The sequence below is a fragment of the Xenopus laevis genome, chromosome 9_10L (genome assembly GCF_017654675.1).
Source record: "Xenopus laevis strain J_2021 chromosome 9_10L, Xenopus_laevis_v10.1, whole genome shotgun sequence".
Lineage (NCBI taxonomy): Eukaryota > Metazoa > Chordata > Amphibia > Anura > Pipidae > Xenopus > Xenopus laevis.
In genome coordinates this window covers 41,811,109-41,838,160 of record NC_054387.1, presented here as the reverse complement: position 1 = coordinate 41,838,160, position 27,052 = coordinate 41,811,109, and the positions used below count along the sequence as shown (strand labels likewise).

Sequence of the window (27,052 nt, the reverse complement as noted above, 5' to 3'; positions counted from 1 at the left end):
TCCCAGAGGCTTAACAACGGGTCATGCAGCTCGGAAAAGTACACACAAAGCACCGCACACATGAACGTTACAACTTGGGAAGCTGCAGCCGCAAACGGCAGAGATAGGACCGGGGCCTAGCTGCACGCAAAAAGCTGCGGACTAGATTTTGGGTCGCACCTGACTAAGAGTGCAGATTGAGCGGCAAAGCTCTATAAAAACTGGCGGTGAGCGGAGTGAGGGTAAACAGACCCCAGGGGCGCCCCTTACCTGCATCATAAGTGCCCAAACACGGCCTGAGCTCTTTGCAACACCTGCGTGTCAGCTCACAGTGGATATAGTGCAGACAGCTCCTAAAAGCTCAGCTTCACAAGAAGCAAACACACCCTGTGCATTGCCAGTTAAGTCCATTAGCTACGGCACTCTCTACACATCTCACACAGAACTAAAAAGGCACTCAGCACTGGCATGTGACACCAAGGTATGGGCAGCAGAGGGGGCCAGTTTGCTGGTACAAAAAGACTTAAAGCAATGCAATAATTAACAGAAGTTCCGTGGTATCCAAGCCCGGTTCTTTATCCTGACCTAGTCTGCCAACTCAGTCACCCCCTGAACCAACGCTGAGCGAATTGTTTGGGGCAATACTAGAAAACCGCACAACTACTGCTCGGCTGGAAAAGCTGAAGATGGATATATCCCTATTGAGGCAAGACTTACAGAATGTGAGGGAGAGAACAATAGAGGTCAAAAACAGAGTCTCTACTCTAGAAGACCAAGTAACCCCCCTAAGTAACACAGTAAGAGACCTGCAACAACAACTAAAAACAGCCCTGGACAAGTCTGACGACCTCGAAAATAGACATTGACGCAACACTGTCTGGATTATCGGGTTGATGGAAAAAGTAGAAGGCCAGAATCCCGAACAATTTGCGGAAGCTTGGCTGAAAGACCTCTTTGGCGCAAACACCGTCTCAGATGCATTCTTGGTGGAGAGGGCCCACAGCGTTACCACCAAAGCACCCCCACCGGGAGCCCCTCTGCGGCCCTTCCTATAAATCCTCAATTATAGGGATAGATTCTCAGAGTGGCTCGCCAAAAAGGAGATATACAATACAACAAGCACACATCTGTTTTTACCCCGACTTTTCGATAGCAGTCCAAAAGCAAAGAGCAACGTTCCAGGAAGTCAAAAACCACCTGCGAGACGCGCAAATACAATATAGTATGCTCTTTCCTGCCACACTGCATATACTGGATGGTGGATGAACTCACATCTTTACAACGCCAGCAGAAGTCGACACCTGGCTAGATGCAAAAGGTCCATGGAGAAAGCAGTCTAGACTTATCCAGAAATGCCTAACACCATGGTAGGGGAAGGGCAATAGACTCTTCTGAACTTTACAATATATGTGCACCTTTACTAGGTTTCTTTATGGTTTTTCAAATCAACAAGGGAAAAAATTCATCCTAAGAATTGGGAACACTAACAAACACCCAATTCATTGACCCAGACGTCTATAGCAAGAACTCTGACCTCTAAGCCGCAACTGGGAAAAATGCTCCAAATCAAGACCTGCGATAGACCCAACAGACCAAACATCAGAGACCATGAAAGGCTTAAAAAACTCTAAACAGGGGGGTAACCCTTGGTCAGGGGGAGAAAAATAGACTTCACTGAACTATACATATATATATGGATAGCAGGTACAATAAGCGAGCTAACTACCCTAATAAGCTGGGTCACCATTATGCTACTAGCATAAATATTTAAGACAAGAAAACTGATGTTTAATCAGGCAGACTATTAAATTGCACTACATCCAGGCCGGAAGGGAAGATGGTTTAAAAAGACCCACAACTAGATATGCTTTTGGTTTAAAGGGGCACTTGCTCCACTGTTGACCGCGTCATTCGAAATTATGGTTAGGGATAATTTATCTCCATGTTTGGGTAGGATACCGAGAGGGGGGAATGTTTTATTGGGGTTTGTGTTTATTGCTTTACTTCTCATCATTTACTTTCTCTCTAAATGCATCTCAAGGGCCATCTCTAGACACCATGACATTGTTGTAGACTTCAGCGCTGGGAGCACCCTGGGGCAATCTGCCTTCACAACACTACGAAAGTACTTTACCCGCCAACAACAAGGCTGGCTAGAACCCCTGGGCTGACTCAAGCAGCTAGTTCCACATCACGTTATACAGGAAAATGATGGTGAATGGCAATTTTAAGATCATTACTTGGAAGGTGCAAGGGTTAAATGACACAATCAAGAGATCTGTAATATTAGACACACTTAGAAAGTCTGGTGCTGACCTCATGCTCCTCCAGGAAACTCATTTAGTAGGGCAACAAATTTGTGCCCTCAAGAGGCATTGGGTCTCTGCTGTGTATACCTAAATCTTTTTACTTTCTTTTTGAAGGCCTTGCATCTCATAGGATGGGTAGATATTTGATTCTTTAAGCTAAAATCTGGGGAACATCCTACCTTATAATAAATATCTACCATCCACCTCCGACAGACATACAGCTGCTAAATAAAATTGTACAAAAACTAGCTCTGTATGGCAACTTACCCACAATATGGGCAGGGGACTTGAACCTGGTCCCCTGAACATGGTCATGAACCCAGTAATGTAATCCTTTAGCCACTGGGCTGCAATGCTAGGTCTCACAGATGTGTGGCGATGGTGGAATCCAGATGCCAAACAATACATATGTTACTCAACAGCCACGGCTGCATTCTCTCGAATAGACCTATACTTAGTCACTGCAGATATACTACAAACCCTGGGTGAAGTGCAAATAATGCCTAGAGTATGCTCGGACCATGCTTCAATGATTCTTTGTGTGGGAAGCAAGCCTAAGCAACAAGGCCCACTATGGAGGCTACCCCCCAAATGGATACAACACCCCAAAATAGTAAATGAAATTCACTGCACCCTAAACCAATACTGAGGGGAGAATGAGTGCTTAGCATCAGACTATATGATATTGAATGCAACTAAGGCCGTTGTACGGGGTACCTATATTTCATTAATTAAGTCAGTTAGACAGCAGACTGACCTGGAAGTAACACATGCTCAATCGGAGCTAGTTAAAGCTGAATAAGCCCTGGCTGAATCTCCTACAGTAGATAAGAGGGCTCAGATGGAAGAAGCTTGGAGGCTTTTGGACCATTTATATATTGATAAATACTCCAAGAGAGAGCTATACAAAAATGCTGTCTGGTTTGACAAAGGTGATAAAAATTGGAAATTGTTAGCCATGCTAGCAAGTGGGAAAAAAATACAGGAAAGTAATACTTTCCCATGGAAAGTAATACAGGGAATATGTAATGCTACTGGTGAGCTAATTACAGATCACTTAGAGTTGGCCAACACATTTGGCAGCTATCACCAAGCTACATATTCAGCCCCACCGGCCAAATCCTTGGCAGAGCTCACAGAATATCTAAATCGAATTACTTTACCCCAGCAATCAGATCAGTGGGAGCAATTAGATGCTGATATATCTCAAGAAGAGGTAAGCAATGCAATAAAAGACCTTCCCTCTGGTAAAACTCCTGGCCCAGATGGTATCCCCAATGACTGCTACAAGGTACACAAAGATTTACTTGCCCCAAAACTATGTAATTGGTTTAATAAGGTTACAAAAGACACAGCACTTCCCGACTCATGCTACCAAGCCTATATTACTCTGATTCCTAAACCAGGTAAACCTTCTGATAGGTGTGATTCGTACAGACCAATATCACTTTTGAATTGTGATTTGAAAATATTCACTAAAGTTCTCTCTAATAGACTCAAAGAGGTTAAAGAAGAGCTAATACACCCAGACCAGACAGGTTTTATGCCACAAAAATCCACTATCAATCTGAGACGCCTCTATACAAACCTTGTACTTAAACATGATAATGCAGGCCAGACAAGGCATTTGACACGGTTAGCTGACCATATCTATGGGAGGTATTAGCTCGATATAACATAGCACCCTGATTCAGAGACTGGATCAGAGCAATATACGCGCACCCACAGGCAAAAGTTCTAGTAAATGGAATATTCTCTTACACCTTCCTGCTGGAAAGGGGACCACGGCAGGGCTGTCCCCTTTCGCCCCTATTATTTGCGCTGGCAATTGAGCCATTAGCAATAATGATCCACATGTTGAAGGGCTAGTGTTGGGAACAATCACCGAAAAAGTGTCACTTTATGCAGATGACATGTTGATATACTTGGCAAACCCCAAATCGTCACCGGATTTGGGGAATTCTCAGATCTTAAAGTCAATGAAAATAAGTCAGTCATCTTTCCCATTGACCCCCTCCCAGAGAAGGACCTCAAAATGTAGGTAATCTACAAGTAGAAGATACCTTTAAGTACCTGGGAATAGTAATACAGCGGGATTTACAAAAATTGTTCCAGTCTTAACGTAGATCCCATATTTAGGTAATTTGAGGCAAAACTAGAGACTTGGCAAGCCCTCCCACTCTCACTACCTGGTAGGGTGAACATATTGAAGATGGTATCCCTACCAAAATTTTTATATGCCCTTCATAAATCTCCTACCACTCCATGAGCCTGCTGGTTTAAATGGGTCTAAAGTCTGATAAGAAACCTCCTTTGGGCAGGTGGACACCCTTGGCTAGCATTTAAGACAATGTGCGCCCCTACAACGGGAGGAGGATTAGCCCTCCCTGATCTTAAACTATATTACTTGGCTAGTCAGCTCGTGTTTGCACACTTTCTCGAGGCAACAGCTGTGGGTTCCTTTGAAGGTCTAGCTAGATCATTGTATAGAGGTCCATCCAAACACTACACCGCCACAACTCCCATGCTCACAGTAACCTGAGAATACCAAAAAGCCCTAAAAGTGGTGATGGGCACTTCCCAGACATGCTCTATTTGGACCCCTCTGTGGGGCAACACCAACTTACCCCACTTTCAACTTATATCTGTTGCTTGGCCAATCATGGCGTCAAAACTATAAAAGATATCATAGAAGGTGGTGACATTAAACAATTTCCAGTCCTATAGAAAGAATATAACCTCCCTTCTAGGATGTTATTTCGATATCTTTAACTCAAACACGCTTTCCTATCGCAATTTCCTAATAGACCAATACTAACCAAAGAAACAACATTGGAAAAGCATTTACTTGAACCAGGCCTGAAAAAACCACTATCACTCTGCTATACAATACTTTTGCAGGCAGGTCCTGATTCAATGGACAAGCCTAAACAAAAATGGTTAAGGGACATTCCAGAAATAGCGGATGATATGTGGAAAGATACTCTAAAACAAGTTCCTGAATTGACCACGCCCACAAAAGACCGGTATATACAAGTCAAATTTCTGAATAGAGTATACTATACCCCCATACAGGTTGGCTAAATTGTACCCTGCAGCATCCGACGTCTGCCCAAAATGCGGAACATCATTAGGGTCATTCTTCCACACGTTCTGGGATTGCACAGAAACACAACAGTTCTGGAAAGAGGTTATACAGTACATAGCAGCAAAACTTAACCTGCCTGATATATACTCCCCCCTGATTTGCCTTTTGGGCATCCTGAAAGATGCTAACATGGACGCATACACAAGACTATGCTATTTACAATTGTTATATTATGCCAAAATGTCAATATTGCTTCACTGGAAATCTATGACAGCCCCCTCGCTCAATTTTGGGAAAAAAAGAATTAATGATTCTTTCCCTAAACAGAAACTTACATATGTAGCCAGAGGCTGCCCAAAAATTTGATGCACTGTGGGGTACCTGGGTAGCAGTGCAAAGATAATAAAATGGTGTATAGATAGCCAAACATATAGAGGTGTAACTCACTTGACCTCACCTCCTATGGCCCTTGAGAGTCTTTCTCCTTACTTTCTTTTGTTTTTCCTTCTCTTTCCTTTCTAAGGTTGTATAATTTGTATTGTTGTTTGTGTTTATCATGAAAACTCAAAAAAATAAAATCTTTTAAAAAAAAATTCACTGGGGCATGCCTACATATCGGAACCCCCGAAATGCTTATTCAGTGGTTTTAACATTATTAAAAATTGAATGGCTATTAAAAAACATGTATCATTCCTGCTACATTGTTTTTAGAGTCATAGAATATAGAGGGATAAACAAACCGTGTGTTCAACTGAAATTACTTTTACAAAAACTATTGAAAGCATATTCAATGTACATAGGTAAATGACCAATAAAAAAAAAAATCAGTTTGAGCAAAGTACTAAGCAAACAACAAGGAACAAAAAAAAAATATTTTCTCAATCCCTACCATAATATCAAAAGTACTGTATTCCAAAATCTTGTGTTGTGCTGCCATCAGTTGTCCGTGGTATGATTCAAATTAGATTTGAGATTTGCCTTGCAGGAGAAGTAGCCAATTTTACCTTATACAGAAGCAGTTACCTGGCCACCTGAGAAAGGCCTTTTCTGCTACACACAATACATATGATTCTGGACATCTGCTTTAATTAAATTAAGCATAATGGCGTTTGCACTTAAGTTAATTATGTAGAAGTATTGATGCATATACAGTAATTAAAGAGATGCCCCACAACAACATAAATGCTGACCCTGCCCTGTCCCAGACTGGTTTATTAAAGACAAAAGGGATAAAACAAAAAACTACAGATTCATATTCATGTTAAGCACTATATTTCATTTAAGACTTACCAGACTCAAGCAGCATCTTGGCAAACATTGGGTTAAGAGGAAATTCTGCCATTCGCAGCACTAAGGGATCTGTTAGTCGACAATGCTTGTCTAGACCTGCGAAACAAATACACTTGCGGACATGAAAGACATTGACTTCAAGAACGGACACACAGTAACGAATGACAAAATGGGGATCACTACTGAACTCAACCTGGTGCCCCCACATACATAGTTTAGGGACATATTTCCCAAATATTTACCAAACAGTTGGGCAGAGAGACATTTCACAGCTCTCTATTTACTTGTATAGCATTCTGACCCTTTTATATACATGTCCCTAAAATCTTATACAAGTGAATAGCGACATAGGGAGCTCAGCTCTAGTGAACTGTGATGAACTGTATTTATTTTCAACTCTTTTGATAAATATGCCATTTATTATCCCAATAGAGCCCCATTTCGTAACTTTAGGTTAAATGATTTTTATCCAGCTCCAGGCACAGCCAAGCCCAAGATGGAAATTGTCCCTCCATGAATCTCAGTTCAAAGGTAATGAGAGCGTTCTCACCTCCTAATGCATACAAGAGCTCGAAGGCCTGAACCATCGACTGTGCGGGCGGAGGCTAGCAAGATAGAGTACAAACAAGAAAAACATAAACACTATATTCATTCAATTTATAATAAAACACCTCAAATATCTATACAAATATTTAAATAAAACAACTAACAGGATTTAAAAACTAACAATCCCCATTTGTACAATAGGTACATTCTAATATCAGAATGCTGCGATTCACATGATTATTTAACAAATTAGATTTTTGAAAGGCGCACACCCAATTTAAATTTCATAGTGAGGTGCTTGTCCCAAGAAGACCGCCCATATAGAGTCTCCAAAACATCAAAAAAAAACAAATATAGGGACTGCACACTCAGAATTTAAAAAGGCAAAAATGTATTACATTTACAAAAAATAACACTCACATGTTCAGCTATGGCCCAGTATTGGCCCAAATACTGGGCCATAGCTGAACATGTGAGTGTTATTTTTTGTAAATGTAATACATTTTTGCCTTTTTAAATTCTGAGTGTGCAGTCCCTATATTTGTTTTTTGTTTCACATTATTATTTAACAGCAGTATTCTGTCCCTGTTTCCTGAGCTTACTATTCACTACACTTGTACCCAGTCACCACTCAACTGCCATCCTGACTTTATACACATATGGAACTCCTGTTTAAAGTCCAATATCCTTATAATTTACTGTTCTCTACCTGTATAACTCAGCCTTGTGCCTTTATATTATCTCAAAATACCTCAGTGATTTTGAATATCCTTATAATTTAGAGTAGGGGGATGCATTATCCCTTATAATACATGAGTGATACCCAGAGTTCCCTGTATAACAGCCTTGTGCCTTTATATTATCTCAAAATACCTCAGTGATTTTGAATATCCTTATAATTTAGAGTAGGGGGATACATTATCCCTTATAATACATGAGTGATACCCAGAGTTCCCTGTATAACTCAGCCTTGTGTCTTTATATTATCTCAAAATACCTCAGTGATTTCGAATATCCTTATAATTTAGAGTAGGGGGATACATTATACCTTATAATACATGAGTGATACCCAGAGTTTCCTGTTTAAAGGGATCCTGTCATCGGAAAACATGTTTTTTTTCAAAACACATCAGTTAATAGTGCTACTACATTGGGAAAATTGACAATATGTCTAGCCCCATGTCAGATTTCAAAATTGAATATAAAAAAATCTGTTTGCTCTTTTGAAAAATGGATTCAGTGCAGAATTCTGCTGGAGCAGCACTATTAACTGATTCATTTTGAAAAAATTTTTTTTTTCCCCATGACAGTATCCCTTTAACTCAGCCTGCACACTTGTGCCTTTATATTGTCTCAAAACCTCTCAGTGATTTCTAATAATCTTATGGTTTACAGCAGGGATACATTATACCTTATACTCCAAGTGCAATATGAGTGGTACTCAGTGTTCCCTGACAGTATATTGGCTACAGTGAGAAGTATATTGCAGGCACTTGCATGGACTGATGTTCTGGCTTGAATTTGGTGTGTGGTATAATTTCATCACCTTGTTCTGGCCGCTTGCTTTGCCACCCTTGTTATATGCCTCAGTGCTATCCTGTCCTACTGAAATGACTTGCCATCATATCAAAAATGACCCTATCTTACCGAAAGAAAGTGGAAGCGTAGTACATTGTCTATTCCAAGGGCTTTAAGTTGCAATATGACTGGAGAGAGGTTGCTTCTCTGCATCTCTGGAACTGTGGACGGAGGCAGCTTGAGAAAATCTTCCTCTGAGCAGAATAATACAGAAAAGAGATGTATACATGTTATTAGGAAGGCTGGAATTTCAGGTAAAGACAAATATCCTGTATGGTACTAAAAAAGTTTGACTGCCAAGTAATCGTTATGTTAAAAGCCAGAAAAAGGCTTAAGGACACATTTTAATAGCAGGGTATAAAGTAACCATTATTCAGCATTACAATGACTGTTCACTTCCTTTATGGCTCCAAATTCCCTGAGGATATTTCATTCTGGGTGAGGCAGGCAACTGGTTGTTTTCATTTGAAATACTGAAGAAGAGGATGACGGGATTGTTTTATCGCTTTCTGTTTTCAAAAGACCCCGCTGATGTGCCAAGACACAGGGCAGAGACTATGTGGGGCACAGGGACACAATGAAGCATGTGAAGAATAACAAACTGATTAAACCGGTTTTTAATATACGGTTGAGGGACAAGTTCCAGCCCGAGTGAGAATAAGGAAGTAGGCTGCAGCGGTGGAAAAGAAAGAACAAAATCAATGAAATATTAAAAAGAAAAGACGAAACACATACAGAAAGGCAAAAGGGACAGAGACACACACACAGTGGAAATAACAAGAAGAAGGAAGGATAAGGAACCAAAAGCTACACAGCATGGAGGATAAGCAGTGAAAATGAAATATACTGTATTTTTCTGCCAAAGTGTCTTAACATGTAATGCTAAAAATGTATGTACTTGTAGTAATAACTAGCTACAGACTGACCTGGGCCCCCCACTGGGCCTCGCACTCCCCCCCCACTATGAAGTTGCGTGACAGCAACTTACAGTATTTATAAAAACTGTAATAGAATTTCTGAGCAAACACCCCAGTTTTACCAGTGCAGGGCAACTCTACATTATATTTTAATTAGTTTAAAACACTTTCATTTTCTGGTGTTACAGTTTCTTTAAAGGAACAGTTCAGTGTAAATATAAAAACTGGGTAAATAGATAGGATATGCAAAATGAAAAATGTTTCTGATATACAGTCATATAAAAAAGTTTGGGAACCCCTCTTAATTCTTTGGAGTTTTGTTTATCATTGGCTGAACTTTCAAAGTAGCAAATTCCTTTTAATATATAACATGCCTAATGGAAGCATTAGTATTTCAGCAGTGGCATAACAAAATTAGGTGCATAAATTTGGGCACCCCAACAGAGATATTACATCAATAACTTAGTTGAGCCTTTTGCAAATGTAACAGCCTCTAGACGCCTCCTATAGCCTTTGATGAGTGTCTGGATTCTGGATGGGGGTATTTTGACCATTTTGTCCGTACAAAATCTCTCCAGTTCAGTTAAATGGGATGGCTGCAGACAGTCTGCTTCAAATCATCCCATAGATTTTCGATGATATTCAAGTCGGGGGACTGTGACGGCCATTCCAGAATATTGTACTTGTCCCTCTGCATAAATGCCTTTGTAGATTTCGAACTGTGTTTAGGGTCATTGTCTTGTTGGAATATCCAACCCCTGCGTAACTCCAACTTTGTGATTGATGATTCAACATTATCCTAAAGAATTTGTTGATATTGGGTTGAATTCATCCGACCCTCAACTTTAACAAGGGCCTCAGTCCCTGAACTATTCACACAGCATGATGGAACCTCCAGCAAATTTGACAGTAGGTAGCAGGTGTTTTTCTTGGAATGTGGTGTTATTCTTCCGCCATTCTTCTCATCAGTCCAAAGCACTTTGTTTCAAAATGACTGTGGCTTGTCTAAATGAGCTTTTACATACAACAAGTGACTCTGTTTGTGGTGTGAGTGCAGAAAGGGCTTCTTTCTCATCACCCTGCCATACAGATGTTCTTTGTGCAAATTGTGCTGAATTGTAGAACGATGTACAGATACACCATCTGCAGCAAGATGTTCTTGCAGGTCTTTGGAGGTGATCTTTGGGTTGTCTGTAAACATTCTCACAATCCTCCGCATATGCCGCTCCTGTATTTTTCTTGGCCTGCCAGACCTGGGTTTTGTAGCAACTGTGCTTGTGACCTTCCATTTCCTAATTACATTCCTTACAGTTGAAACTGACAGTTTAAACCTCTGACATAGCTTTTTGTAGCCTTCCCCAAAACCATGATACTGAACAATCTGTTTTCAGATCTTTTGAGAGTTGCTTTGAGGATCCCATGCAGTCACTCTTCAAAGGAGAGTCGAACAGAAGTACAACTTGCAATTGGCCACCTTAAATAATTTTTTTCATTATTGGACACACCTGTCTATGAAGTTCAAGGCTTAACGAGCTAATCCAACCAATTTGGTGTTGCCAGTAATCAGTACTGAGCAGTTACATGCATTCAAATTAGCAAAATTACAAGGGTATCCAAGTTTTTCACATTTGATTTAATTTCATACAACTGCTTCACTAAAAATCTTTGTTCAGGAAACATACCACTGTTATCTTTTTTTGTTTAAAGCGGAGTCAATTATTTTGCAGGCAAATGGGTCATAACAGTTTGCCTTTGAATCTTTACATTATATGGGTTGAGAGACACATACAGAAGCAGAATATCTGCAATTTAAGCTTTTATTGTGCATCCACACAACATGTTTTGGACATCAATGGCCCTTTTTCAAGTGAAATACACAATATATAAATGAACAAAGAGCGGGAGAGGAAATTAGAATTAGACAGCCAGTGGTTAAACCCTCAGGAGTAGGATGCAAATTAATATATCCCTATCAAAATATACAGCTAGAGATCAAAGCAGCATGCAAATAAGAACGTCTAAAGACTATGGTAATACCTGTGTACAGTCGATAGCACTGCCCAGAGCGGTTCCTGCCACTTCGTCCTGCTCTTTGATTGGCTGAAGCCTGTGAAACAGGAACCACCACCAGCGACTCCACAGCACGCTTGGGGTCATATGCTCGCAACTTGACAAAACCGCAGTCTATCACAAAAGAGATCCCGTTTATTGTAATGGAAGTCTCGGCAATGTTCGTAGCAATCACCACCTGGGAGGGACAAAAGAGACTTGCATATACAGGGCGAGCAATAATAGAGGGTTACACAAGTAGGAATAAAGGACAGCAAGGGATTTGTGTGCGTTTTGGGGATGCAGTTCAGCAACAGCTGCAAAGGCCTTAGGCTGCAGACTAAGACTGGCAATATGTATCATGTTAATTTCTCACATAAACATTTATGTAACAATCAGTGAGAGCACCCAAGACATGAACAACATGAAAATCAGCTTCCACATTCCAGCCTTACCTTTCTGGCACTGTGAGAGACTCTCTCAAACACCTTCATTTGCTCAGATGTCGGGAGTCCTGCATACATGGGAAGAACACGCAGGTGCTTCTTCATGCCAGATCGAGAGAGGATGCGGGCCTGTTCCACAAGCATGGACACCACACTCTCCACTTCCTCCTACAAGGCAAGGCAAGAATTAGATTCAAGTCTATATACACTATAGTCAAATACAAGCAGTCTGTTCTGGTTCTGGGACAGTAGCTCACATCTTACTTGATAAAACGAGTTGCAATACAGGAGGTGGCCCTGCCACTTAACTATAGTTCTCAATAAATAATAAAGATTCATAAACAGAAGCAACTCACCGGTCCTCCTCCAACAACCAACAAGGGGTGATGCATTTTAGTTTTAGATGCCAGTTGGCATGCCAAGAAACATGGTGGGGACAGTGGCAGCACAAAAACTGAGCATGCACAGTACCACCGATACGCAAAAGATGCCCAAACTAGACCAAAAAATGGAGATCTGCACTGAACTGATACAGGAAGTTCACTAAACAAAACAGCATTTATACCATTTTAGTTTGCCTAAAAGAAGGCAGCAAAGGTTTTACTACTGTTGATACTACATTGTAGTATCAGACATTGACTGTCTGCAAAGTGCTCTGCAAATCTTATAGTGGGAAAATCAGAACCAAGAGAATTAAAAAACAGAACTATATTATTAAAGTGCATTCTCTAAACACTAACAGCCTTTTTGTTTCCTCTTTTGTCCGCTTGGAGTCACAAGGACCATTTTCAGATCCCACAGAGATTAGATTCTTATGTATCATGAGTAAATTCCACTTTGATAAAAGATGTTAATCTAAACCATCTGCTCTGCATAACCTCAGGGCAGCATTATAGCGATCCCAGGAATTCCATGATTCAAGTTAAGTTTCAGAAACAGGATCTTAGAATGTGACAACCACAGAAAAGATTTATATAAATGATAGGAGGGTCTTATCCTTGATTCGCTTACTTGGCCGGTTAGGAAGGCCAGAATGTCACCTTCCAGGTCACTCTACCTGAAATCTACAGTGCAGACGGTGATGAAGATTCACCAATCTGGAACAGGGCTGTGGGTAGGAAGTAGAGAATATGTCAGAAAGAAAACAAAAAGCAGCCAGCAGACTGGTTAGCTTATCGGCCTGCAAAAAGTCCCCACCATGTTGGCCTGTCCAACCAATATGTGTACAAAAATCATCCAGATTTCCGGCAAGCAGATTACAAAGTAGAGCTGAGCTAGGACTGTATATGACTATGGACATTGCACTTTCCAGATGGATCGCCCTAAGTTACCATTCTCATGCAAGATTTGGTGGACAAATAATCGAATCATCCAATTTAGCCTGGTATGTTGTTTGTGGTCAAATCATGTAGAAATCTGCTAGTCTGGCGACCTTACCAAATTAAAGATCTAACAGTAGAGGGTTCTACTGTTTAAAGTTCTAATCATTCCAGAAACTGTAAAAAGCACTGTTTAGTAGGGATGCACCGAACCCACTATTTTGGATTCATATGCAAATTAGGGGCGGGAAGGGGAAAATATTTTTTACTCCCTTCTTTTGTGACAAAAAGTCATGCGATTTCCCTTCCCAGCCCTAATTTGCATATGCAAATTAGGATTTGGTTCGGTCTGGCAGAAGCATTCAGCCGAATCCGAATCCTGCTGAAAAAGACCGAATCCCGAACCGAATCCTGGATTCGGTGCAACCCTACTATTTAGTTCTGCTTTGTTATTCAAGAATCAAGATGTCATGCTTGAATGGGGACCTAGAGTGCTAATTGGGTTTCTATTACAGTCACACTCATGAACATAGCATGTTGTCATTGGAATGGAGGATCACATCTGAAGCGGACAGATGGCTTAAGGAAACAGCAGATTTATAGTTCTAAAAAAGGGATTCCTAAACTGGGGCTGCTTGAAGCAGTGTTAGGAGGTGGGCCTAAGCTTGAAGGTGAAACGAGTTGAGAATGCCTATGATTTGAGGTGAAAACTTGATGAAAATGATGATGTCCTCTGGCTGAGTGATACATCGATATTTTGCTATATCTCCAACTTTATTATTAACTTGGGGGGGGGGGACATAGGTTGATCTCCAAAGGGTGTCATGAACTGAAAAAAGTCTGACAATCACAGTGCCAGAGATGCCTTTCATATTCTTGGTGGGTCAGTCTGTCACTGCATTTAGAATATAGACAGTGAAAATTTATTTGAAATCAATTTGACAAATGCACCCTGCAAAGGGCATTCCCTTCAGGTGGTATATTGGCAATGCTAAAAGAGACTCACCTCTGTGTATAGAAAATGTCCACAGGAAACGTCCTCCCCTCTATAGTAAGGATGGCACATGTGTCCCTGCTGGCTGGGATCACTGGTGTCATTCTGGTAAAAGAACGCCTTGAATTTCTGTGTGGTGGAAAGGCATTAAATCGCAATGTCGGGCATTAAAGCTCTGATTTCTTGCTATCAAAGTACAGATAAAGAAGATGCAAAGGAAAGAGTGAAAAGAAAGAAGAGCAGAATATACAATATTGCTATAATAAGACTTGACAAAACAGAGGAGACAAGAGAACAGTAGAGACACTTGTTTAGTTGTATCATGCAAAATTCAAATTAAATTAAAAAAGGTCTGTGAGACGTACATTTTACATCTCAGACAGTAGACTCGTAGTTTATATGAGAAATTCCTTATTTCTAAAATACCTCGGCATCAAGTGTTGCAGATGCTACCACAAGGCGCAGGTCCCCTCTCTTCTTCTGAACCTGTAAAAGAAATAGAAATAAAGAACCAGGAAAATAAGAGGTTTTCTATTGGAAACATTTTTTGAAAAATGAGATTTGTGGGAGTGGAGATGACAAATTCCCAAATGCTGTTGAGTAAATACTTAGAATTTTTTTTTTCTATGTGCTTCCACATTTTCACATATTTCATGCGAAATCCAGATTTGCTTTTTCCCTTACTATGCATTTTGTGAATTTATAATGCATGAGCCAAAAAAATACAATTTGTTGTTCCTCAAAAGTAATTCAGAACGCCGAAGATATGAATCTGAAGCAGTAGAATGTACTTGACTCTACATGTTCTTCTGCAAGTTCTGGCGCTGGGCTCAAACCCCCTAAGGAGACGATTTACTATAGAATGGAGCAAATCTAGGAATCACCTGCTGCACTGCTCAATAGGGATGTAGCGAACGTCGGAAAAAAAGTTCGCGAACATATTCGCGAACTTGCGCAAAAACGCGAGCGGTTCGCGAACCCCATAGACTTCAATGGGAAGGCGAACTTTAACATCTAGAAAAGACATTTCTGGCCAGAAAAATGATTTTAAAGTTGTTTAAAGGGTGCAACGACCTGGACAGTGGCATGCCAGAGGGGGATCAAGGGCAAAAATGTATCTGAAAAATCTGCCTGTGTGTGCTTGGAAGAGATAGTGTAGGGGGAGAGCTGTTAGTGATTTCAGGGACAGATGATAGTAAGTTTGCTGGCTAGTAATCTGCTTGATACTGCTCTGTATTGGAGGGACAGAAGTCTGCAGGGATTTGAGGGACATTTTAGCTTAGGTAGCTTTGCTGGCTAGTAATCTACTGTTCTCTTTAAACAACTGCCATACGTTGACCTTGTAGGCATTGTTTGCCCAGTTTTTTTGGACGCAGCCACTGAAGCACAGTTGCCAGAAAAAATATGCCATATAAATGCTGAAAATAGTCATTTTTCGCCATACGTTGACCTTGTAGACATTGTTTGCCCAGTTTTTTTGGACGCAGCCACTGAAGCACAGTTGCCAGAAAAATTATGCCATATAAATGCTGAAAATATAAATTTTTTGGTTGCAGCCACTGAAGCACAGAGGCCAGAAAAATTATGCCATATAAATGCAGAAAATATGCATTTTTTTGGTCGCAGCCACTGAAGCACAGTTGACAGAAAAATTATGCCATATAAATGCTGAAAATATAAACTTTTTTGGTTGCAGCCACTGAAGCACAGAGGCCAGAAAAATTATGCCATATAAATGCAGAAAACATGCATTTTTTTGGTCGCAGCCACTGAAGCACAGTTGACAGAAAAATTATGCCATATAAATGCTGAAAATATACATTTTTTTGGTTGCAGCCACTGAAGCACAGAGGCCAGAAAAATTATGCCATATAAATGCAGAAAATATGCATTTTTTTGGTCGCAGCCACTGAAGCACAGTTGCCAGAAAAAATATGCCATATAAATGCTGAAAATAGTCATTTTTTGCCATATACGTTGAGTCAACGTATGGCAAAAAATTACTATTTTCAGCATTTATATGGCATATTTTTTCTGGCCTCTGTGCTTCAGTGGCTGCGGCCAAAAAAACTGGGCAAACAATGCCTACAAGGTCAACGTATACACTACTACAGCGGTGGATACGGATTACGTAAAATATATGAATGCTGCTTGAAAAAAAGTAACTCAAGTGGTTTTTCTAGAGACGATAATATTATCAATATTTAGACAAAATGTGAACAAGCTCACACAGCTCGATGGCGGGTTGAAGAAAACACTGTGCAAATAATGCCTACAAGGCCAACGTATACACTACTACAGCGGTGGATACGGATTACGTAAAATATATGAATGCTGCTTGAAAAAAGTGACTCCGGTGTTTTTTCTGGAGACGGTAATATTATGGATATTTAGACAGAATGTGAACAAGGTCACACAGCTCGATGGCGGGTTGAAGAAAACAGTGTGCAAATAATGCCTACAAGGCCAACGTATACACTACTACAGCGGTGGATACGGATTACGTAAAATATATGAATGCTGCTTGAAAAAAGTGACTCCGGTGTTTTTTCTGGAGACGGTAATATTATGGATATTTAGACAGAATGGGAACAAGGTCACACAGCTCGATGGCGGGTTGAAGAAAACAGTGTGCAAATAATGCCTACAAGGCCAACGTATACACTACTACAGCGGTGGATACGGATTACGTAAAATATATTATGGCTGCTTGAAAAAAGTGACTCCGGTGTTTTTTCTGGAGAAGGTAATATTATGGATATTTAGACAGAATGTGAACAAGGTCACACAGCTCGATGGCGGGTTGAAGAAAACAGTGTGCAAATAATGCCTACAGGGCAAATAATGCCTAAAAGGTCAACTTATACACTACTACAGCGGTAGTAAAATAAAAAAAAGTAAAATAAAAAAAAAATGAATATTAAAAAAAAAAAATTAAAGTTGGTGCTGCTGAACTACTAGGAGCAGCAGATTAGCACACCAGTCCCACTCCCCAACACTGCTAGACTAATAGCACTGGGCTCTTATAGTAGTAGTAGTAGTAGTAGTAGTAAAACAACAAAAAAATAAATAAAAGCAGTCCTTACAAGGACTACTGTTATTGCAGCAGTCAGCAGATGAGATCAGAAGCAGGACAGCTGCCCACTGCAGCTACATACAGAGCACTGCAGTAGAAGGTAGATTACTAGCCAGCAAAGCTACCTAAGCTTAAATGTCCCTCAAACCCCTGCAGACTTCTGTCCCTCCAATAACAGAGCAGTATCAAAACGATTACTAGCCAGCAAACTTTCAACTGTCCCTGAAATCACTAACAGGCAGCAGCTCTCTCCCTACACTATCTCTTCAGCACACACAGGCAGAGTGAAAAAACGCTGCAGGGCTTCGGTTTTTATAGGGAAGGGGAGTGGTCCAGGGGAGAGCTTCCTGATTGGCTGCCATGTACCTGCTGGTCTGGGGTGAGAGGGCAAAAAAAAGCGCCAACAATGGCGAACCCAAAATGGCGAACGTCGCGCGACGTTCGCGAACTTCCGGCGAGCGCGAACACCCGATGTTCGCGCGAACAAGTTCGCCGGCGAACAGTTCGCGACATCTCTACTGCTCAAACGTGCTTATCAGTGATTGATAAACAGCTTAGGGAAACATCTCACCTTCTTGAGCAAGCCAATGGCAATGTCTGTGTAGAGAGTCCGTTCGTGAGCTTCATCTAACATCAGCACACTGTTGGATTAGAGAAGAGGCAGTCGGGCTAGCCATGGCACCATGTTCATGTTTAATATCTGCCGATTACTTAAACAGATACTATGCCTTAATTTTTTTTCTTGTTGCATGTGTCTTATCAAACGGATATATATCCTTATCATTTTGTGGTAAAATATTACTGGTTATACTTGTCTGAGCAGCCATTGTCGAACTGGTAGGCTGGTCACAAGTTTCTTCCTAACTCCCACAAGACTCCTGTTGAGTTCATTATCCTATTAAACAAAGCAAGTGGAAGACATGGCCTAGCAGTCCATTGGGTGTAATGTTGCATCACTGGGGTGTGTCCAACCTGGTGGGGCTGTATGCCATTCTCTAGAGCAGGGATAACAACCCCTAACCCTTGTGAAGATCATTAAAGATGAAGAAATAGCATTTTACAATTGAAGTTCCAAAAGATCCTCTAACTGCTTCTTCAGATTTCAAATTTCCCGGGACAGACGCATGTGCAGTAAAGCAAAATAGTTGGCTTTTTGCTCTACTGCACATGCGCAGCTGGGAGAAGACCCGAAGAAGCAGGAAGAGGATCTCTTTGTGGTGTTCGCTAGAAGAACCCCATGCTGGTGCAGTTTTCTGCTGATAGGAGCACCAGCCTGGGTTGTCAGGTACGTAAAAAGGAAGATTATTTCATACTTACCGAGATCTTCCTTTCCTAGACGTACTCCATGTCATCACGTTATGGGATAGCCCCTCCTCCCTGCTCCCATTAGAAGGAACCTCCCCAAGCCTTTAAAAGGCCAACCACACCCACCTACCGGCGTCTTTGTAACAAGCTCTTAAATTACCGGAAAAGAAAGGGCGGGTGTGATGACATGGAGTACGTCTAGGAAAGGAAGATCTCGGTAAGTATGAAATAATCTTCCTTTTTCCCTAGACGTGTCATCACGTTATGGGACATAGCAAGTTAACGTTATCCCATGGGAGGGAATATGCTTTAAGAAGAAACTGTAATAAGGAAAGGAGTATCTCTGACTAGATAGTCCACCATCATGCAAACTCCTTACTTTAATATAGAGAGTCCAGGTGAAAACCCCAGAATAAGTTCACCAGGCTAAGAATAGAGCTATAATATAGCCTATACTATAGAGAAAAAGAGAGAGCGCGAGAGAGAGAGATGTTAGCCCACTGAGAGTGAGGAACAAGTTAGCTCACTAACCACCACTTCACCCTCCAGAAGAGAGAGAGAGAGGAAGACAGTCCTGTAAAAGGTGAATTCAGCAAGCTGAAATACTTACTCTCCTACTCACCAAAAGCATTCGTCACATGTATGCCTAATTTCAGTGCAAATTGTAAGGTATCTGTAAGAAACACTTGGTAGGAGTAAGAACCCAAAACGGACACAAAATAGGAATGATCTGCTTAGGATATATCCCTAAATGTAGGATATCCAATGTACCCTGAGGTACCCAAGTCCAGTACCATAAATATCTTCATATCAGAATGCATGTTAGTCAGGACTGTTCTAACAGAAAACAGATCCTAAAGATCGGACAAGGGCACCTGAGAAAATAATTGGGATTAGAATTCCTTACACTGTGTAAGGTCCTGTGATGAGGCAGACTCAATTAACTGTAAAGAGTTGAGCAACTACAGTACCTAAGAAAGAGCCCCTGTTGGTTGACCCAACCTAGTACTCTGAGAGGTATAACTGAATACCCCTAAGGTTACAGATCCCAATAACCACCGTGCAACTAAAGGACTAATTCCAAGATTTATGGAGGCAGATTATATGCCCTGGATAAATGTTTACAGTCACCCACAAACCTGTGTTCTTTCTACCCATAAGGGACCCATTTATATGTGGAATCAACTATACTACATATTTAATCGTTGAGGCTGACCTTGGAACTGGAGGAACCCTATGGATGTTCCAGTAAGTGTCAGAAGGGCCTCTGATCTACTAGAGTCATGCTGGATCATATGTATCAGGAGTGGCACAGGAATGTGAATCCGAGAACAAACCAGGATAATAGGAGTGTTGTATCTGGAAGGGACATTGAGCTCTGTGCAAATGTTTCAGACACAATTTTCAGCAGGTGTAAATGTAATACCCCTAGTATAGGGAACAATGTGACAGACATGGTCAAAACAGACAAAAAATACTTCCAAACCTCCCCTTTGACGCTAGACAAACCTGTAGGACAGATACATAAAATATCCTTAATTCATTCTCAATGAAATTAATGACTGGAAGTGGTAAGAGATTACACTCTACTGTAATGTCTGCAACCGTCCCACTTAAGGGAAGACTCTGATCCTGCTCAGAAGAGCCAAGTACATTCTCGGCCGAAGCAATAGGACAGGTAGCAACTGTAGTATGTAACTGTGAGGAGGAAAGATCCAAAACTGCTGGTGTTCCAAGAGGGCACAGACATAGAGATGAAAAATAAATTAACGCTCCTAGGATGCCTCCATCTGCTGTCCAATCAGATACCTATCTGGTGTGGAAGAACAGCTAGCCCTGTATTCTAAAAAAGAAAAACCCACTAACTAGGGGATTGAGAAATTGAAGAAAAAAAAAAAAAAAAATAAATAAATAAAATAAACGGGCCCAAAATAAGTGCCTTCTGGACACAGAGCCTTAAGTCACAAAGCCGTCTTGTTTTGTTGATAGTATAAGGTAGTATAAGCAGAATATCCCTATCCTGGGCCAGACTTGAACAGAGGTCATCCCTAAGGACTAACAAGACACTTTGAGGACTCCTATAGCCTGAAAACCCTTGGTTTGAAATATATACCTTATGCAAATTCCCAGCGGCCTGATATGTATGTGTACCCTGTCTCTATAGACACCCTGTATTGGCAGATAAAATGTCCCATCTATCCTGACATTAAGAATATCAGTAGAAATAGTATAGGAATAACACTGGGTAGTGGCTCCCCTCTCTAATTTTTAGGAGGCACCAAGGAGTCACCCTAGAAAACGGTAGAGATACATCTGGGGATCCTTCAGCCAAGCATAAAGAACTGTATACCTTGTTCTTCCTTAAACCTATGAATATGGAATTTCCACAGGTTGCACCCCTAGAAACTAGCCAGATGTCCTGGCTGCTATAGTAAAATTTATGGATGAAGAGTTCAAGTACTGATTGTTCCAGGAATCTGTTGCATAAAAATATAGGTTTATTGAGCCAACGTTTCTGGTTCCAAAAAAGAACCCATCCCAAGGACACAAATCATATATAGATATCTGTGCAAACATATGTACACACTCATATACATGCCTTAGTATTAAAATATATGCACCTGCCTATGGCCCTCTTATAGATGCAAACATATATGTTGCTTGGTAGACCAGTTGTATTATGGAGCTTATCCATTAATTGAGCATTTGTTCTGAAGGCAGTAGAATCCCCCCTGCCGGATGTGGACCATGGTGCAAGCATATATTCAAATATGTGATAATAATATGTACCTCGGTCAGAGTCCTAAGCTCCTGGTAGAGCACAGTACCCGACCCCAGAGCTCGAGCTGCGTGGGTAGTAATAGACTGCACAATTGACTGGGCAAAGCAATTATCTGGTCCTCCATTCGTTCAGGCAGTGATCGGTGATACAAGGCTGCTGAATCTGGAAAAATTTACATTCAATGGTCCCAAAAGTAGTACATACCTGTGGTTATTGTTAACCCAGCAATCCTTATGACAGACAGGCTTCAGAACTCCTGTAGTGTTTATCAAGACAAAGTTAAGCTTACCTGCCATCGGGAAAAAATATTGCCTAGTGCTTAATTTATTAAGCCCTATTTTATCCCAGGAGCAATGCCATGGAATGAAAAGACCTTCATATGTAGGTACTCATCTGGATTAAACCTGAATGTACCCCAGAAACCATTACAACCCCATGTAATGCATAGTTTAGGTTAGCTGCAGTCAGAGCAAACCTATATCAGACCTTCATAGCTACCCAGTCCAGTGATCTACATCTATTAAAGCTACTGGTTCAAGGTGAGCAATAATTAGAGCATATCATACTGCAGAGAATAGGAGCATACCGATATGATCACAGCAACATGTAATACATAAAATATTAGCTACTGCTTAGGGCAAGCTTAAATCTGGTCCTAGCCGTTCCCAGGCCTGTGCTTTACATACCTTAGGGCTACCTATTCTAGGTGAGCCATAGCCAGGGTATATACTGCGGAAGAAAATATAAGCACAGATTCAATCACAGTAACATGAATAGATAGTTTATATGAGCTGCTGCTTAGGGCAAGCACATCTCAGGGCCTAGGAACTCAAAAGGCCTGTGCTCTGCATCCATTAGGGCTACATGTTCCATGAGAGAAATAGCCAAATCGTAAACTGCAGAAAACATGTAATACATAGTTAGGTTAGCTGCTGCTTATAGCAAGCATGTATCAGGACCTAGCAGCAAGACAGATCTGTGCTCTACATCTCGCAGGGCTACATGTTCTTTGTGAGCAATAGCCAGAGCATAAACTGTATAACAAAATAGTAGCACAGGTACAATCACAGCAACATGAAATACATAGTTAGATTAGATTAGCTGCTGCTTCGAGCAAGCATGTCTCAGGGCCTAGCAGCCAGCCAGACCTGTGCTCTACATCCTGTAGGGCCACGTTTTACCTGTGAGCAATAGCCAGAGCTTAAGCTGTAGAACAAAATAGGAGCAAAGGCACAATCACAGAAACATGAGGTCCATAGTTTAGATTAGCTGCTGCATAGAGCAAGCTTATATCGGGCCCTAGCATTCAGCCAGACCTTTGCTCGACCTCCATTATGGCTACCTGTTCTATGTGAGTAATAGCCAAAACATAGAATACCGAACAAAAATAGCGCAATACATATTATGGATTATCTGATGTTTATAGCAAGTATATATCAGAGCCTAGCAGCCCCCCCAGCCCAGGGATCCATATTCAATAGGGCTACTGGTGTCCTATTTGTAAATGGCCTGAATTCAGCACCCAGCCTGACAGTATACAATACTTGTCAGCATAAGAGAATGTTAGCCCAATTATCTATTTGTATAAGGGCTACTGGTGAGCGGGCTACTGCTTTCAGGCAGGAAACAATCATAACCAGGCACAGTGCAGATAAGCATATGATTATATAGCATGCAAGCAGTTAGTTAGACTTTAGTACACTGCAGAACAGCATATGGACACACTCCTTACCTGCTGCTCATTATGCAAGGCTGGAAGCTGACCCCTTAGGGCTATTCCACACGGGGAGATAGCCACGCGTTTGCGGTCGCGGCGACAAAGCGCCGCGCCAGTCGCCGCGACCGGCGCAGGCGACAGTTTTGTATGGGCGCCTATGTAAAAACGCCTGTGCTAACCACACGAGGCGATGCGCTTTTCAACAGTCGCCTGAAAATGCCTCGCCAGGCTTTTTCAGGCGACTGTTGAAAAGCGCATCGCCTCGTGTGGTTAGCACAGGCGTTTTTACATAGGCGCCCATACAAAACTGTCGCCTGCGCCGGTCGCGGCGACTGGCGCGGCGCTTTGCCGCCGCGACCGCAAACGCGTGGCTATCTCCCCGTGTGGACTAGCCCTTAATGCCACAAATTCCAGGACACTATTGTTAACAGGAAAACAGGCCTCAAAAGTTTTACTGACAACAGCAGGACTTACCTGAGGCTGCAGCTTCCTCGCTTGCTGAGTTAGAGAGTGGGCGGAGCCATCTCCACTTGCTTTAGCTGGACCTGATTATACTCAGCTGGTGTCTGCACTCAGTGGGGGGTTGATTATACTCAGCTGGTGTCTGCATAGGCAGGGAACCCAAAGTAACTGCGTAGGTTATACTGAGGCAAATTGGATAATTAGTGTTGGTGCTTCCTGCACAGGCCCAAGTTTGCTATAATATGAAGCCTATAGCGAAACTTCTTTTATATTTTTTTATTTTTTATTATTATTATTTTAACTACCTCCACCTTAGGAAAGTCTGTTGAGGGAGGCAGTTGGCCATGACCTGCCCCCATTAAAACAAAAATAAAACAAAGGTAACAGGGGGCAGTAAGGTTCAGGCCCCTAACTAATTTGCCTAAACTAACTGCCACCTCCCTCGCCCATCCGTAAAAATGGGGTGTAGGGGCCACATACACCACTGCCGCCGGACGCCCTCTGGGCAGGTCGGGAGGGCACACGAATGGGGGGACAAGCACCTGCCACCCAATGCTCTTGATAGCAATACGGGAGGGCAACTGAAATATAGGAAGACAAGGAGTAGCAAACATTGCACCTCAGTGCCTTACCTGATTCAAGAGCTGAAGTTCAGAAGACTCCAGGTCTGAGATAGTGTGCTGGGGGGAAAAAAAGGTCCCATGGACCAAAACCCCTGTCCCTAGGACGCCCTTGGGGCAGGCCTAATGCTTTCCTAGGCATAAAAAGAGAAAAACAAAAATTTGCTTCTAATGATTGAGGCATTTGTTCAGAGAACAAAGCCAAGAGCATAAGAGAAGGAAAAAAAAGACGCTGGTAGGTGGGTGTGGTTGGCCTTTTAAAGGCTTGGGGAGGTTCCTTCTAATGGGAGCAGGGAGGAGGGGCTATCCCATAACGTGATGACATGGAGTACGTCTAGGGAAAAGTAGTCACTAGGGGGTGCTTAACTTTTGACACCCCCCTGGGTAAAATGGTATTCCTTCTCCTTTAAAACAATGACAAATTACTTTAAAATTGTGAATGCAGTGGGGGCGGAGCTTACCAGCCCACAAGATGGACGCAAAGTAACTGTGCTCTGATGAACCGAGGCTGATCCTCAGCAACTGAGACAGGAACATTATCAGGAGGGTGAGAATGGGGCAGACGCGGAACCCAAAAAAAGATCAAAAACGAGTCACCGCATTCTTCCAGCGCCCGCCTAAGTCCCCAGGACGGGACTCACCCTCTGCCATCTTAGACCAGTCACTACAGGAGTCCCTAGTAGAGCTCCCAGATACGTCGGCGCCAGATGCTGCCCCGGCCCAACAGCTGCGAGACCTGCTGGATGAACTCCGCACTATTCTGCAGGGCGACTTCAGACAACTGGCATCCGACCTTTGCAGAGGATTGCGAGAGGTTGGCGAATGGACGGCCCATATTGAGGAGAAGATGGAGGAATTTGCTGACACATAACGAACTTACATGCTCCAAAGTGCAATCGGAGCTTGACATCCTTAGAGACAAGGTGAGCGACCTAGAAGACAGGGCCCTCAGGAATAACATCAGAGTCCGGGGCATACCTGAGACGGTCCCACCAGCAGAGTTAGAGGCCTACAAACCACAATGCCGGGGGCCCAGGCCCTAGAACTTCACAGTGGACCGCATCCATCGATTACCCAAACCAAAGGCCGCCCCAGAGAAAGCCCCTAGAGATGTCATATTGCGACTACTGTTCTTCAAAACCAAAGAACAGTTACTAGCATCGGCTCGCAAAAAAGGAAGGCTGGCCACCTAAGTTTCAGCATTTGGAAATATATACCTGAATATATACCTGAAACGTAAAGCCTACCAAGAGGTCACAGCTACACTCAGGCAGCACAACATCCAATATCGATGGGGCTACCCAGTAAAACTGATCATGTTAAGAAATGGTAACCCTGTTAACACGGTGACCCCGGAAGAGGCCAAGAAGGCGCTAAGTAAATGGAACATCAAGCCGACGCATCCTGAACGAAGACGCCAACCGCTTTCCTCCCCACCTTCAACGCCCAACAAGGTAGCCAAAATGTGGCATTCTGGCTCGGAAGGCTAAAAGGTGACTATGGAATCCTGTCTCACTACCACTATTATCATTCCCATGTTCCTGTTTTTTCCTGCACTATTGAAGTTAACTCCACATTGACCAGGATCACAGCACCTTTTCCTGTTTCTTTCCTCCTGTGACATAATGGGAAAGATACTTTCCTTGGGGTGAATCCTCGGTGCTTCCAGGATCGAATTCACCCCATTTTTGCTACCCCCCCTGGGACTCCTTCAATTTTCAACAAGGAGTCTAATGTTTGTGGTCCCTCAGTAGTAAACCATGCATTCCCATGCACATTGTTGTTTATTGATTTGCTTGTTTACTGTTGATTAGCCATCATGCCAACCTAATGTTTGTATTTTTATGGTAGGGGGTTTCATGGGTACGGGGAAAAGCGATTGCCTTGAGCCTCACAATGGTACGATTTTACTCTCTTAACTTGAGGGGATTAAACACCCCCCACAAATGCAACCAAGCACTCCATGACGCATTTAAGGCCCGAGCCGATATTCTTTTCTACCAGAAAACCCATTTTTGCATAACCAACCCGCCGAGGTTTCACAACAAACGTTACCCGTCTAGCTTTCATGCCTATTCCCCGAACAAAACCAGGGGTGTCTCAATACTCATTGGGGTATATTTATCAAAGAGTGAAGTTAATAGTGAAGTTCCGCCACTAGAGTGAAATTCCGCCACTTTCCATTCATTTCTATGGGATTTTTAAAGGCGTATTTATCAAAGGGTGAACTTTCACTTTCACCCATTGATAAATATGCCTTTCAAAATCCAATAGAAATTAAGTGTGAGCTGCGGAATTTCACTCTAGTGGCGGAACTTCACTCTTTGATAAATTTACCCCATAGGGTCTAAGGTGCCATTGCAGGTATCCAAGGTGATCACCGACCCCCAGGGAAGATACTTACTGTTGCTATGTAAACTGGGATCCACAGATTTTACCCTTATCAATATTTATGTCCCTAACGACAACCAAACTCAATACCTAGCCAAAACACTACCAAAATCACTGAAGTATAAACAGGGAAGGTGTATCATGGTCGGAGACTTCAATGCAGTCCTAGACCCCACACTAGATG

General features: G+C 42.0%; 1 protein-coding gene across 2 annotated transcripts in view; it reads right to left on the bottom strand.

Moving 5' to 3' along the window:
* Nucleotides 1-23,913, bottom strand: part of dhx35.L (DEAH-box helicase 35 L homeolog) — a 35,597-nt gene extending 11,684 nt beyond the window's left edge. The window contains exons 1-9 of one of the 2 annotated variants that reach the window (XM_041576526.1): nt 23,870-23,913; nt 18,163-18,232; nt 14,942-15,001; nt 14,528-14,644; nt 12,212-12,370; nt 11,745-11,955; nt 8,860-8,984; nt 7,217-7,271; nt 6,667-6,762 (exon numbers count right to left, since the gene is read on the bottom strand). In XM_041576526.1, the coding sequence (XP_041432460.1) occupies nt 6,667-6,762; nt 7,217-7,271; nt 8,860-8,984; nt 11,745-11,955; nt 12,212-12,370; nt 14,528-14,644; nt 14,942-15,001; nt 18,163-18,225 (886 nt within the window). In that variant the 5' untranslated portion in view covers nt 18,226-18,232; nt 23,870-23,913. Of the gene's footprint in view, nt 1-6,666; nt 6,763-7,216; nt 7,272-8,859; nt 8,985-11,744; nt 11,956-12,211; nt 12,371-14,527; nt 14,645-14,941; nt 15,002-18,162; nt 18,736-23,869 lie in introns of those variants that run through there. The other variant, XM_018235203.2, reaches the window with a different exon arrangement.
* Between the last annotated feature and the right edge of the window lie 3,139 nt (nt 23,914-27,052).